Genomic DNA, 19,553 nt, shown 5'->3' on the forward strand with positions numbered 1-19,553 from the left:
TTTTTTTTAAGATTTTATTTATTTATTCATGAGAGACACACAGAGAGAGAGAGGCAGAGACACAGGCAAGGCAACGGGAGAAGTAGGCTCCATGCAGGGAGCCTGACACGGGACTCGATCCCAGGTCTCCAGGATCACGCCCTGGGCTGAAGGCAGATGCTAAACCACTGAGCCACCCAGGTGTCCCTGATCTTTTATTTCTTAAGACTTATTTATCCACTTGAGAGATAACATGCAGTGGGAAGGGGCAGAGGGAGAGGGAGAGGAAGAGAAAGTTCCAAGCAGACTCTGTGCTGAATGCAGAGCATGATGGGCTTGATCTCACAATCCTAAGGTGATGACCTGAGCTGAAACCAAGAGTTGGTCGCTCAACTGACTGAGCTAGCCAGGCACCCCACTGAATGCTCTTTTGTCTATTATGTGTATATGTGCAAATATCTTCTTTCAATATTTTATAGCAAATGATTTTGGAACTTCCTTTATGGTGGTGTTTGATAACAGAAGTTTTAAGCTTTAATGCAATTGTGTTTATCAACCATTTCTTTTATTGTTAGTGCATTTTGTGTCTTGCTTAATAAATTTTTTCCTATCCAATAGCAAAAAGGGGGGCACCTGGGTGGTTCATTTGGTTGTGCGTCTGCCTTTGGCTCAGGTCATGATCCCAGGTCGAGCCCCACATTGGGCTTCCCACTCATTAAGGAGACTACTTCTCCCTTCCTGCACCTAACCCCACTCATGCTTGCTCTCTCTCATACTCTGTCCCTCACTTTCTCTCTCAAATAAATAAAACCTTTAAAAATATAGCAGAAAGAAAAAAATATATATAGCAAAAAGATAGCATTCTATATTTTCATTTAAAAACTGAAAGTGTTGCTTTTAACATGTAGACTCATATCTGTATAGAATTGATTTTTGTGCTTGGTGTGAGGTTGGGATCCAGTCCTATATTTTCTATTTAGCTAATGCATTATCCCAGTAGTGTTTATTTTATGTGTTACTTCTGTTATATGTACTTGTGTCTATTTGCGAGCTCTCTGGTTTGTTCTATTGGTCATTTTGTCTATCCCTGCATCACTATCAGTGTCTTTTTTTAAGATTTTATTTATTTATTCATGAGAGACAGAGAGAGAGAGAGAGAGAGAAGAGAGAGAGAGAGAGAGAGAGAGGCAGAGACACAGGCAGAGGGAGAAGCAGGCTCCATGCAGGGAGCCTGATGTGGGACTCGATCCCAGGACTCCAGGATCACACCCTGGGCCGAAGGCAAGCGTTTAACTGCTGAGCCACCCAGGGATCCCCACTATCAGTGTCTTAATTACAATTCTATAAAATATTTTGCTATCTGGTAGGACAAATCTTTCCAACCTATTTTTCTTCATGCATATCTTCATTATTCTTGTCCCTTTGCTTTTTAATATACATTTTTGAGTCAGCTTAACAAGTTACACACATGTACATACACACACACACACACACTTGACATTTTTATTGGAATTTTTTTAGTTTTTTCTTGGAATTATATTAAATCTGTAGACGAATTTGGGAAGAATTGACTACTTTGGAATACTGAATCCTCCAATTACAAACATGGCATGTTATCTCTCTTATTTAGGTCTTTTAAAATATCTTTGTTTTTTTTAAAGTAAGCTCAATGCCCAGCACGGAACCCAGCATGGACTGAACTCAGGACCTGAACTCAGGACTCTGAGATCAAGACCTGAGCTGAGATCAAGAGTAAGCCACCTAACCAACTGAGCCACCCAGGTGCCCCTAAATATCTTTAAATCAAATTTTATAATTTTTCCATACAGGTTTTGCATAATCTTGTTTCAATGTTTTAGTTACCTTGTTTCTGTTGTTATTATAAATGGTGTATTTTTAAATAAAATTTTTACCTGCTTTATAATTAGTATATAAAAACTTTGCATATTTTTATATCATGATCTTTTTTTTTTAAGATGTTATTTATTTATTCATGAGAGACACAGAGAGAGAGAGGTCAAGACACAGGCAGAGGGAGAAGCAGGCCCCATGCAGGGAGCCCAATGTAGGACTTGATCCCGGTCCAGGATCACACCCTGGGCTGAAGGCAGCGCTAAACTGCTGAGCCACCCGGACTGCCCCAGAGTGCTCCCTTAACACAGGAGAGAGAAGACACATGATATTGAGTTCGGGATTGAGCAGTAGGCAGAAGTGTGATGGACCTTGTAGATGCTACAGCTCAGGACTTGAAGCAAAGCAAAGAATGTGTAATTGGAAGCTGGAGGAAAAGGCATCTTTATTATGTAGTAGTAGAACATGTAGCAAAACTGTCACCTTGCAAAGTGGAAAACAGTAGGTATACCGGATAAATTTCATGGATCTGGCTAAGGCCATTTTCAGGAAGTGGTGGAGGTGCTGCCTGATTTCTCCTAGCTGTGCACAATAAGAGGAGACAGACAAAGTGATAAAGGAGCTACTTGGTTTTCAAGTAGTGCTAGGAGGAGATGTAAAGGGCCCTAGCCAGTTTTTCCAGCCAACAAAGTGGTCTCAAGGTAAGAAAGAACCTCAGATCATATCCAGGGTACTGTCAGGAAAATCTCATGGTAAAGATGAAGCTGAGGTGGACTGGAAAACCTTTTGTTAAGAATTCAGTTGGGATGCTGCAAAAGGCCTTCCTAAGGATGTGCTTTGCATAACCTCCCTGTTAAACAATGGGACTTTTTAAAAAATATTATTTATTTATTTATTCATGAGAGACACAGAGAGAGAAGTGGAGACATCCCGCAGGGAGCCTGATGTGGGACTTGCTCCCAGGACCCCAGGATCATGACCTGAGCTGCCCAGGTGTCCCTAAACAATAGATCTTCTAAGATTTATGACGCATGTCCCACAGTAGCTTCACATGGCGTCCAGGTAGAAAAAGGGTTATGTTGAGATTTTTAGGTGTTTGTCTTTGGGCTAAAAAGTTAATTTATTAGTTTATACATAAGAGACCCACACAGTTTTTTTTTAAATGATATAATTCTGATATAAGTTTGGACCTATAAGAACATAGAAAGAACAAAATGAAAAGACACTTTTGAATCTGCAAACTTTTTTGGGCAAAAAGCAGGCTGAGAGAACTACTCAGCTGTGAACAGAGGCTATTTCCTATGGAAAAGGAAAGATTGGGCAGCCTGGGTGGCTCAGCGGTTTAGAGGCGCCTTCAGCCCAGCGCGTGATCCTGGACACCTGGGATCCAGTCCCACGTCGGGCTCCCTGCATGGAGCCTGCTTCTCCCTCTGCCTGTGTCTCTGCGCCCCCCTCTCTCTTTATATATATATATATAATAAAAATCTTAAAACAAAAAAAAAAAAAAAAGGAAAGGGAAGATTGCCTCAGAGGGCAAAACCAGAGCCACAGGCAGTCAGTCCCAGGGAGCAGTACTAATCAAGAAACGACAGCATGCATTCAGATGGATGTTAGACTCCCTATGGTCATATGGTTGCTATGGTGAGTGCAGTGTCTCATTCTTTATCAGAATGGTAGTGTTGACTGCATTTATCCCATGCCTGTCCCTCCATCAAATGCTGGGTGGTGGAGTGCAGCTAATGCATCTCTTTCATTTACAGGTCTTCAGATTAAGAGAAATCACACTCAAAGTCAAACCAAGAACTGCCCCCTGAGAAGCCTTACTGCACCGGTACCTGATTTAGATACTGGAGTTCGATTCTGGACCTTGAACCTGAGCCCCATGCCATAATCGGATAAGACTTGGGGGCAGCGCTTGCAAGGGGTGAGTGTATTTTTACTTCTTGGGCAGAGAGTAAACTGTGATGGTTTTGAAAAATGGCCAAAATCTTTCTGACAAACCTTGTACTGAGAGGTGGATTCTATGCCCTTCCCTTTGAATCTGAGATAGTTCATGACTGCGTTGACCAACAGAATATGGTGGGAGTGATGGTGTGTGGCTCCCAAGACTAAGTCATAAGAGTCTATGTGGCTTCTTGGGACACTCGCTCTCTTGCAGGACAGTCCCCAGAATCTGCTCACCATGCTGGGAGAAGTCCACACTACATGAAGAGATAGTGATTAGGTTCTCAAGTTGAGAGTCCAGGATGACCCCTGTCTTTGACTCTTCCTACCCGGGTGCGAGTCATGCCAGTTACAAAGCCTCCAGATAATTCCAACCCTCAACCACTGAGTCATCTCAAACTATGACAGTCTACCTGACTGAGACCTTAGTCATTGTGCAGCGGAGGTGAGCCCCCATGCCCCATCTTAATTCCTGGTTTCACTGAAATCCATGAACACAATAAAATGGTAGTTGTTTTATGTCACTGAATTTGGGGAGGTTTTCTAGCAGCAACAGAATGGCATCCTGCAGGGAGATGTACCCTGCACATATGGAGATAGGAGGAATTGTTGGTAGCTGTCTTACTGATAACCACCCACAGAGCTCTTTGGGTCTCAGGCTAGCTTAAGACAGACACTGTTTACTGTGGGGGCTCAAGAGAGGCTCAGAGAATTCAGAGGCAGGAAGCAGAGCCACGGTGCCAGGGGGCCTGGAGCTGAGAATTGGGGCTGTACTGACATGCCGTCTCTGGGACTGCACAAGTCCTCCTCTGTGTGCCCTCCTGTGGGACCTGTAACGGCTCCTGCCCCCCTGACCCCTAGGATCCCTCAGTCCAACTGGGCACACTGGCTGCTCCTGTCAGAATTTCCAGCCCACCCAGGCAGGATTGCTTGGGAACCAGGCCTAGCTGCCTTTGGCCCCCAAAGCCAAGGCCAGACAAGAAGGCGGTGGGGGGGTCCTCTGGCAGGGTGGGCACTCTGACATATGTCAGTCATCTGGGTAGGTGACCATATGTTTGATCAAGAAGAAATTTTTTTAAAAATAGGCATTGTTGGCTAGTAATCACTCTTTGGCCTCTCCTGTATGCCTGAGATAAATAACCTATTTTCTAATCCCTCTCTTCCTCCCTCCCTCTCTCCTTCTCTCTTTCTCTTTGTTTTCAAAGAAAATTCAGGTGCATGTGTGTACAGACCATGAGATAGAAGTCACAGGTAGAGGCACACACAGTCACACTTCTTCTCAGGGAGAAGGCAGGTGGAGGCTGGTCACTGAGCCCAGGGAGGAGCTTTCCCACCTGAGACTTACCCTAAAGTGTTCAGGCCCATAGGACTTGTGGAAAGGCAGGTGAACGCAGGAACTGTCTGGAGACCTGCCTGCCTCTTACCATCATGCCCTGGCCCTGATGCTTAAGGACTCTGGGGAGACAAGCAAAAACTATATTTCTGACATTCTCACTGAACTTCACTTGTCTTTGGCCAGCAAAGCAAGGGTCTTAGCCTCAGGTGTCCTGAGACTCCTCAGGTCACCCCCCCCACCCTCCAACCCCAGGATGGCACAGGCATTTGGCTCCCTCCTTCTAGCTGGACAGCCCCTAGGGCCTGGAACACTGGCCTTGAGTCCCTGCCAAGTGAGCAGTAGCCAGTACTGGTCCCCTGGTGCCCCCACCCATGTCCTTATTTCTGTGCAAAGTCCCCCTACCTTGCCATGGTGGTTCCCAGAAAAAAAAAACCCAGCAGGTGTCTCATCGTTTCATGTGTGTGGCAGACCCACAGGGTGGCCACATTTCTACCCAGGATAGGGAGGTTGGGGCAGTCATGCACCTCTGTAGACTCCTCCCCTCATAGCTCACCCCCACCGCCATCAGAAGAAGAGCCCAGGGGTCAAGGGCAGTAGCCAGGTCTTCCTGAAGGCTCCCTCCTTCCAGTTCTGGGTGGTCCGAAGCAAAGGAGTTGATTTTCTAGGCAAAGAGAATTGGACCCAGTCCTATCATTGAAGACGGGAACAAAGAGTAGGTCAACAGCCAGGGTCCTTCAGGACCTGGCCGGTGTCTCTGAAGTCTTGTCCTTCTCACTCAGTGGTGACATGGTCTGCATTCTCCACACTCACCTGCCAAGCACACACCTATACACACACACACATAGACACACACACACAAGCAGGGAGACACACATGAGAACTTAGAGATAAGAGCCATTCAGATAACACTCAGGTGCATGTGTGTACAGACCATGAGATAGAAGTCACAAGTAGAGGCACACAGAGTCACCATGGCCCAGACCTGCAGATACGATGTCACTTGTACACAGATGCATGCTTACACAGACACCACCACCCCCTAGAAAGACCAGACCATGAGATAGCAGCCAGCACACTGGCCTGCATTCTGTCCTATAAATAGGGACATATGTACAGCATCACATGGAAGCACATGCCCCCAGAGAGAGCACGGACGAGAACTGTGAGGCCAGAGTGTGCATACAGTCATTCCTGTAGACTTATAAGAGCCTCAGTCATACACAAACTCACACAGAGTACAAATATATGAAGATATACAGACTAGACCCACATCCAGCATCCACTGACACACAGCCACACATGCGCACACACATACAGGGGCACAGAAGGCATTCACTGGCATTAACTAGTACTCTCACCAATATGGAACTATAGATCAACAATTACACCAAAGGCACATACATTCATAGGTGCACACATATTGTCACACACAGAGCCACACTTCCATACTTACACACACATACACACACACACACCTGCCATCCAGGCAGTTGCTTCTGATTAACATTGGTCCTGCACCTGGCAAGATTATTAATCATCTATGGCTGTGTAAGAAATAACCCCAAATGTAGTGACTTAAAGTAATAACAGGTGTTATTTCACAGTTTCTGTGAATCAGAAATTTGAGAGTAACTTTGGTGGGTGGTTCTAGCCTGGGGTCTCAGTCAAGATTTCAGCCATGGCTGCCCTCACCTGAAGGCCTGACTGGGGCTGGAGGACTCACTTCCAAGATGGTTCACTAATGGTTGGCAAGTGCATGCTGGCTGTTGGCAGGGAGCCTCAGTTCTTCACTGTGTGGACTTCTCAGTAGGGCTTCTTGAGGGTTTTCATGACACTGGCTTTCCTAGAGTGGGTAATATAAGAGAGCAATGCTGAGCTGTAATGCCTTTTATGACCTAGCTTTAAAATTAACACGTCATCTCTACTACATCCTGTTGGTTACACAAGTCAGCTCTGATCAGTGTGGGAGGGGGCTGTACAAGGGCATGAGCACCTGGAGGTAAGCATCATAGGGGGCTATCTTATAAGCCACCTCTAGTCTCTAATGATTCACACCCCTCCCACGTGCAAAATATACTCATGCTTTCCTGAGTGTGCTGAAGTGTCATGCAATTACAGCATCTGCTAAAACTCTATGATCTTGTCATCTACATCAGGTCCACGTGTATTTTCTCATGTTCAGCTCCTTGAAGGCTATTGTTCTTACTCCAAAGAACTGGGAACTCATAGCTGCCCCCTCCACTACTCACCAATATACATGATGAGACAAGCATAAGATAACTGGACACTCTTGTTCAAAAGGGGAGCAGATATAGGAGGTACACAGAAATCACTGGTCCATAGTAATTATGAAATCCAGAAATGCATAGGTTAGAAATTCTTTGACTAGGCCTCAAGGTCTAGGAATAACTCCTCATGCCATTTTGCTCAGCTCTTTGAGTTACTGTTCCTTTTCCATGAAAGGTTCTCGTGTTTATAACAGACTCTGTTTTCAGTCTGATTTTCATCTTATAGAAAAGTTTGATCATCACAAGGCCTCTTTTCCTTTTGTACTGACTCTATCCCTGTTAGTCCAAGCTGGTAGTGTTTTTGGCAATTTAATTCTCTTAAATATAGTGCAGGTCTCTTGTGAATCTTACTGGAGTTTACTGTATTAGACAAAATCCACACCCCCAAATCTCTTTAAAATAACTCCTTTTTCACTGTGGACTCACACCAAATTATCCAAAGGACAACACATTAAGCTTCTTAGAAGCTCTTTGGTTTGAACAGCTTTCTGAGGCACCATACTTAGATTTTTCTGAGTTCTTAACAAATAATTTTATAATTTCATTTTTAGTTTGAAAGCTTTATTAAGATTTAACTCACATTCCATATAACTCACCCACTTAAAATGGACAATTTGATAGGTTTTAGTATATTCACAGAGTTGTGTAACCATCACCATAGTCATTTCTAATACTTTCATCACCTCTCAAACACCACCCCAAAATCATTAGTGGTCATTGTCTATTTTCCCCGAACTCCTAGCCCTAGGTAACCACTAATCTATTTTCTGTACAATTTATATAAATCAAGTCATACAATGTGTGGCCTTTTATGACTGGCTTCTTTCATTTACCGTAATATTTGCAAAACCCATGCATATGTCTATATTTTATTTCTTATTAACAATGACTAATATTCCATCATAGGGGTATTTATCATTTTATTTACCCATTCATCATTTGGTAGACGTTTGGGTTGTTGTCACTTTTTGTTTTTTTGTTTTATTTTTATTTTTTTTAAATTTTTATTTATTTATGATAGTCACACACAGAGAGAGAGAGAGAGGCAGAGACACAGGCAGAGGGAGAAGCAGGCTCCATGCACCGGGAGCCCGACGTGGGATTCGATCCCGGGTCTCCAGGATCGCGCCCTGGGCCAAAGGCAGGCGCCAAACCGCTGCACCACCCAGGGATCCCTGTTGTCACTTTTTGGCTACTATGAGTAGTATAGCTATGAACATTCATCTACAAGTTTTTGTGTGGACGTAAGTCTTCATTTATCTTAGGTATATGCCTAAGAGTAGAATTGCTGAGTGAAATGGTAACTCTATTTTTAGCCTTTTTAAGTACTGCCAGACTGTTCTCCAAAGCATTTGTATCATTTTTACATTCCCAACAGCAATGTATGAGGGTACCAATTTCTCCACATCCTTGCCACTACCTGATACTACCTCTTTTTGATTATAGACGTTCTGGGGGGTGTAAAGTAGTATCTCATGGTAGTTTTGTGCATTTCCCTGATAGCTAATGATATGAGCATCTTCTCATACAACTTCATCTTCATACTATTTTTCCTGGGTGTGGCATAGATTTAATCTTTGCTTATAAACCATTTCCTGATTTCAGCATCATTTGCCATCTGGAGAGGCTGGGTACTTCCAGACCCAGCAATACTTAACTCATTTTTGCTTAATAGTGGGTTTCTCTCCTCTCCTATGTTCCTATGAGCAGCAAGAAGCCAAGAAGCACCTTCTACAGGTTTCCAGACACCTTCCACTCTATCTGGAAATCTCCTTAGCTAGATTACCCAGTTTATTAGGTACATTTTCTACTTTCCATGTTACTATAGGTGACATGTTGCTAAGCTTTCTGCCACTATCCAGCAAGGATTCCTATCTCTCCAATTTCCAAAAACATTTTCCTTCATGTCCTTTAAGGTCTCATCCAAAATATCCTTTAAAAAAATACTGATTTATTTAAGTAATCTCTACCCCCAACATGGGGCTTGAACTCATGACCCCAAGATCAAGAGTTGCATGGTCTTCTGGTGGAGCCAGCCAGGCGTCCCAGAAACCTGAAGTATCCTTTAAGGCTTCTAGATCCTTCAAAGGCAATTATACTTTCATTACCACTCATTTCAAAGTCCTTTTAGCTTCTTCTCATTGCTAGTTCAAAACTTCTCCCACATTCCAGTTTTTGTTTCCACAGTATCCTATTTCTAAATACTGGATTTAGCTATCTGCATTAATTATATATACTACTTTTATGTGTACTTGTTATCTATTGCTGTATAACAAATTATCCCTTAGTAACATAAAACAAACTTAAATCATTTTACCTCATGTTGGCTATTCTTCTGTTGCTCTGGCTTGAGATCTCACATACGTTTGCAGTTAAAATGTCACTGAGGGCTGGGGGTCCCACAATCAAGATCAATCCTTTCGTGGCTGGCAAGTTGGTGCTCGCTGTAGGCAGGTGGCCAAAGTTTCTTGCCACGTGAAACTGTCCACAGATTATTCAGGTATACTTAAGATGTGGTGTTGGCTTCCCCCAGAGTAAGTGATCCAAGACAGCAAGGCTGAAGCTTCAGTCAATGTGTTTCATTAGTTAGCTTCAGAATTCATACACCAGTATATCCACAATATTATTTTTGTTACACAAATCAGCCCTACTCAATTTGGGAGTACTGCACAAAGATGTGACTACCAGGAGACAAGACTTATATGGGCGATTCTGGAGGCCAGCAACCACAGCAGGGGAGGCCTGGGCACAGCTGTGATGTGCTGATGCTGGCTGGGTAGAGCTTGTGGCCAAAGCTGAACCTAGGATTCAAGCCAAGGAGAGTGAAATTGTTTGAGCACAGGGTCAAGGCTGGACCACCACGGAGACCTCCTTCCCCTGCTCATGAGGAGGGACCAGCATCAGGATCACTGGACCTGAGAGCAGGGCTGAGGGTTTCCCTACCCTTTCCCCTGATCCTCCCTGGGACCTCAGGTTAAGGGCAGGGCAGCTGGAGCCTGTTAAAACTATCACCACTAGTATCCTTAGGGTGAGGTGCATGAGCCTTTCCTGCAAAGATGGATATGGACCCGGACCCACCCGAATCCACTTGGAGATGTGGACGAGCTGACAGGATAATTCCACGTTCCTGGGCACCATCCTCTAGATACTCCAGCAAGTAGATATACAACCTGCGGTCCAGCGTGACACCAGAACTACACTTCCCAGAAGGCTGTGCTACAAACTCGTCTGGGTCGGGAGGTCAGAGCATCTGCAAGACGCCGATGCCTTCTGGAAAATAGAGTCGACCCTCTTCGCAGCGCAAGGGCTCCCGGGAGTTGTAGTTCTCGCCCGGCCTGCGCAGGCGCACTTACACAGCGGTCTTCGGGCTGCTGTTTTGTAGGGTGGTTGGGCTTTTATGGGAGGTCGGTCAGCCCCGGGATCTGTCTCCGAGGCCGCGCTCCGCGCCCGCGGGTTCCAGGCCGCTGAGCCCGACGCCAGCCTGAGTGTGTGGGGCGCACGTGATGGGGCGTGAGCGCAGCCCCCGACCTTGGTGGGGGCGCAAGGGGCTCCGCGGGCGTGACCGTGGCCGCGCAGCGGGGAGTGCGAGGGCCTCCCCCCGGGGCCACCCTACAGGCTGCTCCTGAGCCCCAGCAGCAGGACCGCGCCCCTGGGCCTGGCCTGGGGCCCAGGAGGCTGCAGAGCCGCGGACGGCCGGGTGAACGCTGCCCCGAAGGTGCAGGTGGAGACCCCTGCCCCGAAGCCTCGGGAGACAGGTACAGCGTCATCTCTGTCTGTGGATGGGTATTGGAAGAGACGAAGGTGAATTTTCCTGCTGTGACGTTCCGTACGGAAAACCCAGAGATGAGAGCTGTATGAATGCTGATGAATCTCCCCTGCCCAAAGTTAAGCAAAGGAGTAACACAAAATGCTTACGTTTATACCAAGGTCAAACACTGGCAAACTGTGAACTATGGTTTAAGGGAGCGGAGGTGTGATAAAACTGTAAAGTTAAGCAAGGACAATATTACTGTAAAAGCTAGAAGCGCGTTTAGCTGGGGGTGGTGGTGGTGCAGGGAGATGGAGGGAGAGATAAGAGAAATAGATAAGGGCAGGGGCTATTTCCCGCGACACCGTTAGTATTCACGTTGTGACCTGTGTCCAGAATTCCGTGGATGGTCTCTTAATACTGTCCGTTCCAGGTGAGGTTCCTGCACGCCCTGGATTTGTTTCATCATCAAACAATTTCATTTTTTTATTTTTATTTTATTTTTACTTATTTATGATAGTCACACACAGAGAGAGGGAGAGGCAGAGACATAGGCAGAGGGAGAAGCAGGCTCCATGCACCGGGAGCCCGACGTGGGATTCGATCCCGGGTCTCCAGGATCGCGCCCTGGGCCAAAGGCAGGCGCTAAACCGCTGCCCCACCCACGGATCCCCCATCAAACAATTTTAAAGATAACCACACACGCATTAGGACCGCTATTACCAAACAAACAAAAACAAAAAACAAAAAAAACCAAAACAAAACATAACGCGTTAGTGTGGATGTGGAGAAGTTGGAACCTTTGCCCTTGGTGAGAATGTAAAATGGTGCAGCCACTGTGGAGAGCAGTATGGAAATTCTTTAACTTTTACTTAAGAAATGAAAACTAGAACCACCATGTAATCTCTGGGTATATATCCCAAAGAATTGAAAGCAGGATCTGAAAAGAGATTATTTGCAGACCACGTTTATAGCAGGAGCAGTCGCAATAGCCAGGAGGTGGAAGCAACCCAAGTATCTAACCACTAACGGATGGATAAACAAGCTGGTCTATCCGTACAATGCAATATGGCATTAAGCCTTAAAAAAGGAAGTTTGGACACATGGTACAACATGGATGAAGCTCGAAGACATTATGCTAACTGAAATAAGCCCTGCCTCAAAATAAGAGACACTGTATGATTCCACTTCTATTAGGTCCCTAAAGTAATCAAATTCATAGAAAGTGGAATGGTGGTTGTCGGGGGCTGGGAGGAGGGGGTGTGGGAAACTTGTTTAAGGGATGCAGAGTTTCAATTTTGCAAGATGAGAAAGTTCAGAAGATGGGTTGCACAACAATGTGAATATACTTAGCAGTACTAAACTGTATACTTAGCAATGGTTAAAATGGTGAATTTTTTTTGTTATGTGTATCTTTACCACAATTCTAAAAAAATTTAAAGAATTTTTTAGGGTGATCAATAGTTGATCAACAGTGTGATCAAAAGTTGAAAATACTCGGGGAGTCCACAGAACACTGAGTCACCTGGCCCTTTACATGCCCTGATGGGCCTCCTTTCTTGAGTTGGGGTTCTGATGGGCTCCCCTGGTGCAGGAAGATCATCTCTGAAAAGCTTGTTCCTAAAACCCTGCCTTAGGGTTTCTCTTCCTTCTGCCCGGAGGCTTGAGTTAGGAGCTCAGGGTCAGAGTTCTTCCAGGTATTTGGAGCAATGGTCCCAAGCCTGGATAACAGGACACCACATATCCATCCATCCATTCCCTGAGCACTTGTATGGGGCACTGTGCTGGGGGCCTGCCCTTAGGACTGTGGTCCTGAATGACCAATGGGAGGAGTGGCTGGCTCTGGGCCTGGCCGTAGGGGACCCACAGCAGAGGGAATAGCATGTGCATATCCAAAGACAGTGACAAAGTCTGGGTAACTACATAGGTCATGGGGAGGTGGTCTCATGAGTCATGCTGAAACTATCTCTGCTTTTTTTGTAAAGAATTATCCAATACAAGCAATGCACAGGTGCAGGGGAAGTGTTGGGAAATCCAAACAAGCACAATATGCAGTAACCCGCCAAGTCCTAGAGAGAGCTCCTCTTAACTTTTTAGCAAACATTCTTGTGGGCTCTCCCAGTCATAGTATGCTAATTATCTCAATGATTATGTAATATAATACTTTCAAATTGGTAAGTCCCCTGGAATATTCACATAGGAACAATACCAAGCAAAGATCTAAAATGATCTCAGACGTCAGATTGATAGCTAACAATTTGAAAGTATTATTTCTCCCTATTAATAAGACCTTCTTGTCCCACTTTCCAGCAACCATCCTATTCCTCTTTTTTGCCTTTGGACTCCTCAGAAAGGTTGTTTATGTCTGCTGTGCCTAACTACTCTCCTCCGGGTCTATCCTGAAGCTGCTCCAAGCAGGCTTCTACAAGAGTGCCACAACTCTCCTTGTCAAATGCACCAGAGAATTCTGTGTTGCTTGATCCGTCCATCAGCACTGTCTTGCCTTGGCTGTGGGACAGCTCCCCTCCTGGTTTTCCTCCCGCCTCTCCAGGAATGCCTTGGTCTCCACTGCTGGACCCTCATCTCCCCCTGAGATGAGAGACCTCTCTCCCCAAGACTGGAGGGCCTCAGGGCTGGATCATGAGAAGCCTCCCATCTTCTCTAACTACACTCACTTTGAAGAAACCTTATCGAGCCTTGTGGTTTTCACTGGCACCCATGTGCTGCTGATGCTCAAATTTATGTCTTCTGCTTAGATTCCTGCTCGCAGCTTCAGGCTCACTACCTGACTGCCCACTTGGCTTGTTCATTTGGATGTCTAATACCCCCTGGAACTTATCATGTCTAAAAGGACTGATTCCTGCTCTCTGCACAGACCTCCTCTTCCCCCTGCACTCTTTCCCATCTTAACAAATGATCGTTCCCTACTTCCAGCCTGTCAGTCCAAAAACCTTTACTTCTTGACTCTGCCTTTTTTGTTGTTGTTGTTACATCCCACATTCGATTCATTCACAAACACTATCACAAACTCTTTCTTCACAACGTGTCCAGACTCTGCCCCTTCTCAGCTTCTCCCCTGGACACCTTCTCTCCCTGAATTGTTGGCGTAACCCCTCCCTGGTCTCCTTGCTTCTACTTGTTCTGCCCTTAGCAACCAGATGATCCTGTTCCAGAATGAGCCTCACCATGGCCTGGGAGGTCCTGTGCCTTCTGGTCTCCAGTTCTGAGTTCCAAGCTCATCTGTCACTCCCTCCCTCATTCTGTTCCGGCCACAGCGGCCTCTTTTCTGTATCTGGAACTCACTAGGCATGCTTTCACTTGATAGTCCCTCTGCCAGGAATGCTTTTCCTCCAGATACCCATGTACCTATGTGGTTTGTCTTGTCGCTTAAAAAAAAAGATTTATTTATTTTAGAAAGAAAGAGAAAGCATGAATGGGGGTAGGGGCAGAGGCAGAGGTCTGGGCCTGGCATACAGTAGGCCCACAGGCAGAGGCAACAGCAATCTCAAGCAGACTCCACACTGAATGCAGAGCTTGCCTCGGTGCTTGAGCCCACGATCCTGAGATCATGACCTGAGCCAAAACCAAGAGGCAGATGCTTAACCCACTGAGCCACCCAGGCTCCCCATGGAGCTAGTTTCTTTTTAATCAACTTTTTGTCGTATAACTTAGATACAATAAAATGGGGTGGCATGGAATGTGGTATATAAATCTGTTCATCTACCACCCAATTTAAGACAGGGAATATTGGGGATCCCTGGGTGGCGCAGTGGTTTGATGCCTGTCTTTGGCCCAGGGCGTGATCCTGGAGACCCGGGATCGAGTCCCACATCGGGCTCCCGGTGCATGGAGCCTGCTTCTCCCTCTGCCTATGTCTCTGCCTCTCTCTCTCGCTCTCTCACTGTGTGCCTATCATAAATAAATAAAATAATAAAAAAAAGACAGGGAATATTTTTAACCTCCCAGGAAGTTCCTTTATGCCTCTCTCTATTCAATTCCTAGTGTTCCTCACCTCAAGCAACTACCGGGCTGATTTCTGTTGTCATAGAACTTGCTTTAGAACTTCATGGATTGTGTGTCAATTATTCTTCAATTAAAAAGAGAGAGAAAGGTGATCCCTGTGTGGCTCAGCGATTAAGCGTCTGCCTTCGGCTCAAGGTGTGATTCCTGAGTCCCAGAATCGAGTCCCTCATCAGGCTCCCTGCATGGAGCCTGCTTCTCCCTCTGCCCGTGTCTCTGCTTCTCTGTGTGTGTCTCTCATGAATAAATAAATAAAATCTTTTAAAAAGAGAGAGAGAGAGAAAGGAAAGAAAAAAGAAAGCAAAGTTCATGAAATTCAGGCATATTATATGTACCATTTTTCATCTGGCTTTTTAAATTTTTTCATTGAACTAAATGTCTCTCAGATTCTTCCATAGTACATGTGTATTAGCTCATTCATTTTTATTTCTCTGTGTTACTCCTTGTATGAACATACCACAATTTATATATTTGTTCACTTGTCAGTGGGCATTTGAGTAGCTTCTAGTTTTTAGCTTCGATGAGTAAAGCTGCTGAAGTTATTTGCATACAAGCCTTTCTGTGGACATATATTTTATTTCTCTTGGGCAAACACCTAGAAAACTGGAATAGCTACTGGCTCATAGGATAGGCATATGTTTAACTTTGTAAAAAAAAAAAAAAACTCTGAAACTTCTAAAGTGGCCGATTCACTTTACATTCCTGCTAACAATGTGCAGGAGTTATGTTTGCTCCAGGTCTTTGCCAACACTTAGTATTGTCAGTCTTTTTAATCTTAGCCCTTCTAATGGTATGGTGCTGACTCACGATGTCTTTCATCTGGATTTTCCTGATAGCTAATGATGGTGAGCATATTTTCATATGCTTATTATCATTTTTATATCTCATTTTATGAAGGCCTAAGTCCCTTGCCCATTTTTGGTTGGATTCGTTGATCTCTTGTTTTTGATCTATAAGAACTCAGTCTATATTCTAGATATAAGACCTTTATCATATATGTGTATATATGTGTATATGTATGTGTCATCATGTATATGTTATGTATGTGTTATATTTGTATTTATATATGTGTTAATGTCTGCATTACCATATGTATAGTGAATATTTTCTTGCCATCTGTGGCTCGCTGCCTCAAGGACCCCCAGGGCCACTCTCAGGCTTGATGTTTCACTAGAAGGGCTTTCATAGGACTCAAAAGTCTCGTGGTTAGTGTCTATCACACCAAAAGAATGCACAGTAAAATCAGCACAAGGAAAATGTGCATGGGGCAAAGTCTAGAAGAAACCATGCACAACCTTCCACATGTCCTCTCCCAGTGGAGTGGCAAGGGATGTATATAATTTCCCCAGGAGTGAAGTGTGACATGTGCGAAGTATCACCAACCATGGAAACTTACCCAAGTTTGGGTATCCAGTGTTTTTTGTTTTTTTTTTAATCCAGTGTTTATATTGGAGGTCAGCCATGTAGGCATATGGCGCTGCATGGCTGACCTCAGTTACTAAAGATCCAAACCCTTAGATGGGAAGTAGGTGTTCACTATGAATCACAGTGTTAGTGTAAGCTATCTGGACAATCTGGCACACGATGGCTCAAGGCCTTAGGCTTGCAAAACCCTCTTCTTATCCAACAGAACATTCTAGGAGCTCAGTGCCCAGGAGCTATCCAGGGGCCAGTTCTGAAAATATGCCTTTTTGAGGAATGTATAGGGCATGAGCAGACACATAGAGTTAACCCTTCCCTACATGCTTGCCTTTTTATTATCTTAATGATATCTTTTAAAAAAAGATTTTATCCATTTATTCATGAGAGACACAGAGAGAGAGAGAGGCAGAGACACAGGCAGAGGGAGAAGCAGGCTCCGTGCAGGGAGCCCGATGCAGGTCTCGATCCTGGGACTCCAGGATCACACCCTGGGCCAAAGACAGGCGCTAAACCGCTGAGCCACCCAGGGAACCCCAATGATGTCTTTTATAGAGCAGACATTTTTTTAATTTTGGCGAAGTCCAATTTATCAACTTTAATAGTTAGTAATTTTTTTGTTCTAGTTAAGAATTCTTGGGGATCCCTGGGTGGCGCAGCGGTTTAGCACCTGCCTTTGGCCCAGGGCGCGATCCTGGAGACCCGGGATCGAATCCCACGTCGGGCTCCCAGTGCATGGAGCCTGCTTCTCCCTCTGCCTATGTCTCTGCCTCTCTCTCTCTGTGTGTGTGACTATCATAAATAAATAAAAATTTTAAAAAAAGAATTCTTTGCCTACCATTAGGTAACAATGATTTCCTCCTATATTTTCTTCTGGAGACAATATAGTTTTAGCTTTTCTGTTTATATCTACAATATAATTCAAATTAATTTTTTGTATGTAGTGAAGTAGAGGTTAAGAGTAGTCTTTTCCCCTGACAGTCGTATCAGTAAGTATCCAACCAGGAGATAGAAACTGCATAGTAACATGAACAGGAAAAGTGTAGTATAAAAAATTTTTACAAAATTTTTTTTTTACTATGGTCTGGGATTGGAGTATTAAGGTTAGTAAGAAATAGGAAGACTCTCACATGCTATGACCTTGCTTATTTATTCATTTTTAAAGTTGTATTGTGGATTTCTTAAGTTTTTCTATGGAGAAAATCATGCTGACTGCAAACACAGTTTTGCTTCTCTCTTACTATCTGTGGTTTTATTTCTTTTTTCGTGTTTTATTTCACTGACTAGGATTTCAAGTACAATGTAAAATAAAAATGATGAGAACAGACATCCTTGCCTAGTTCCCAATATCAGGGTAAAAACATTGAATGTGTCATTATTTATTATGATGTGAATTGTAGGTACTATTTGTAGATGCCATTTATCAATGGAGTAAGTTCATTACTGGTTTGCTGAACATTTTAATCATGAACTAGTGTAGAATTTTATCTAATAAATTTTTGCATCTATTAAGATATTTTGATTTTTCCCTTCATTCTCTTAATATGATCTTAATGTGATTAATTACATAAAATTCCTAATGTCAAACCAACTTTTTTTTTCCTAGGATAAACTCTGCTGGAAAAAATACACACACATACACCCACACATGCACACTCATACATGCATATACTTTAGATTTGCTGATATGTGGTAAGGATTTTTGTATCTGTCTTCCTGATATTGGTCTTTAATTGTCTTATAATTATTTGTCAAGTTTGGATAGCAAGATTGTGTTGGCCTCTAAAAGGAGTTAGGAAGCATTCCCTTTTTCTTTTTCAATTTTCTGAGAGTTTGTGTATTTTGCCTTTAAATGTTTGATATCAGTCATTCATCATTGAAAACCACCTGGGCTTGGAATTTTCTTTCTGAGAGGAGCCAGTCCTGAGAGAGAAGTGTTCCATACTGTCAATTCCTCATAGAGGTCAGAAAAGGCAAGAAACATAAGGGAAAAACCACATTCTTTCTTCACAGTATAGAGCTATACCTATATAGGGTATGTACGGGTCGTGTCCCTTGTGCCCTTGTTGGGGGTTGGGGGAGAGGTAAGCAGTCCTCTCTAGACAGCTCTGAGCCCTACAGGAGGAGGCACTCATGCGTGTTCTCTCTCTCTTCTCTTCTCTGTCTCTCTCTCTCTCTCCAGCTCTTCCTAGAGAAGAGGACATGGCCAAGACACAAGTAAAGCTGAGGACTTTGCTTTCTTTGCAGGTAGGAGTTGGGGAGGGTGTGTTTATTCTTTCATGAATTGACTGCTCTGACTTTTGCATGTTTATTCATTGGGATTGTAATGTTTATTTAAAACCCAGTTCTGTGAATTTTTTGAGTAATTAAATTTTTGGATAAGTAATATGTGTACATAATTGAGAATTCAAACATACCAAAGGGTGAACAGAGAAATGCAAGTCTCCTACTTTTGCCCCCAGCCCTTCAGTTTTCCTCTCCAGACAACCTCATTTGTATCCTTTTAGAGATAATTTATTTATACATATGCAGTCATTTGAATTTGTATCCTTCATCTATTTCCTTTTTACCCAAGTGGTAGATGCTACACACACAGGTTATCACTTTGCTTTTTTCTAGTGTGGTAAGATATATATAACATAAAATTTGCCATTTTAACCATTTTTTAGCATGCACTCCAATGTGAATTAATTATATTCACAGTATTGTACACTCATTGCCAATTATCACCACCAACCAGTTATCATCAAGCCAAACAGAACCTATATGAACTAAGAAATAGACGTGCCTGGGTGGCTCAGTCTATTGAGCATCTGACTCTCGGTTTTGGCTCAGGTCATGTTCTCAGGGTCATGGGATCAAGCCCTGCTCTGTTGGGCTCTGTGCTTAGTATGGAGTCGGCTTGAGATTCTCTCTCCCTTTCCCCCGCCCCTCACTCACTCTAAACAAAAAAAATAAATAAAATATT

The 19,553-nt window shown here is 43.9% G+C and overlaps 1 protein-coding gene across 4 annotated transcripts in view; it reads left to right on the top strand.

The window, feature by feature from the left end:
• Positions 1-1,399: 1,399 nt before the first annotated feature.
• Positions 1,400-19,553, top strand: part of LOC129507782 (zinc finger protein ZFP2-like) — a 33,090-nt gene continuing 14,936 nt past the window's right edge. Inside the window, exons 1-3 of one of the 4 annotated variants that reach the window (XM_055322493.1) lie at positions 1,400-1,731; positions 3,591-3,754; positions 18,768-18,832. In XM_055322493.1, coding sequence (XP_055178468.1) covers positions 18,788-18,832 — 45 coding nt within the window. In that variant the 5' untranslated portion in view covers positions 1,400-1,731; positions 3,591-3,754; positions 18,768-18,787. Of the gene's footprint in view, positions 1,732-3,590; positions 3,755-10,770; positions 11,200-18,636; positions 18,833-19,553 lie in introns of those variants that run through there. The other 3 variants (XM_055322492.1, XM_055322494.1, XM_055322490.1) reach the window with 3 other exon arrangements.

This window comes from Nyctereutes procyonoides, unplaced genomic scaffold, assembly GCF_905146905.1.
Source record: "Nyctereutes procyonoides isolate TBG_1078 unplaced genomic scaffold, NYPRO_anot_genome, whole genome shotgun sequence".
NCBI classification, from domain to species: Eukaryota; Metazoa; Chordata; class Mammalia; order Carnivora; family Canidae; genus Nyctereutes; species Nyctereutes procyonoides.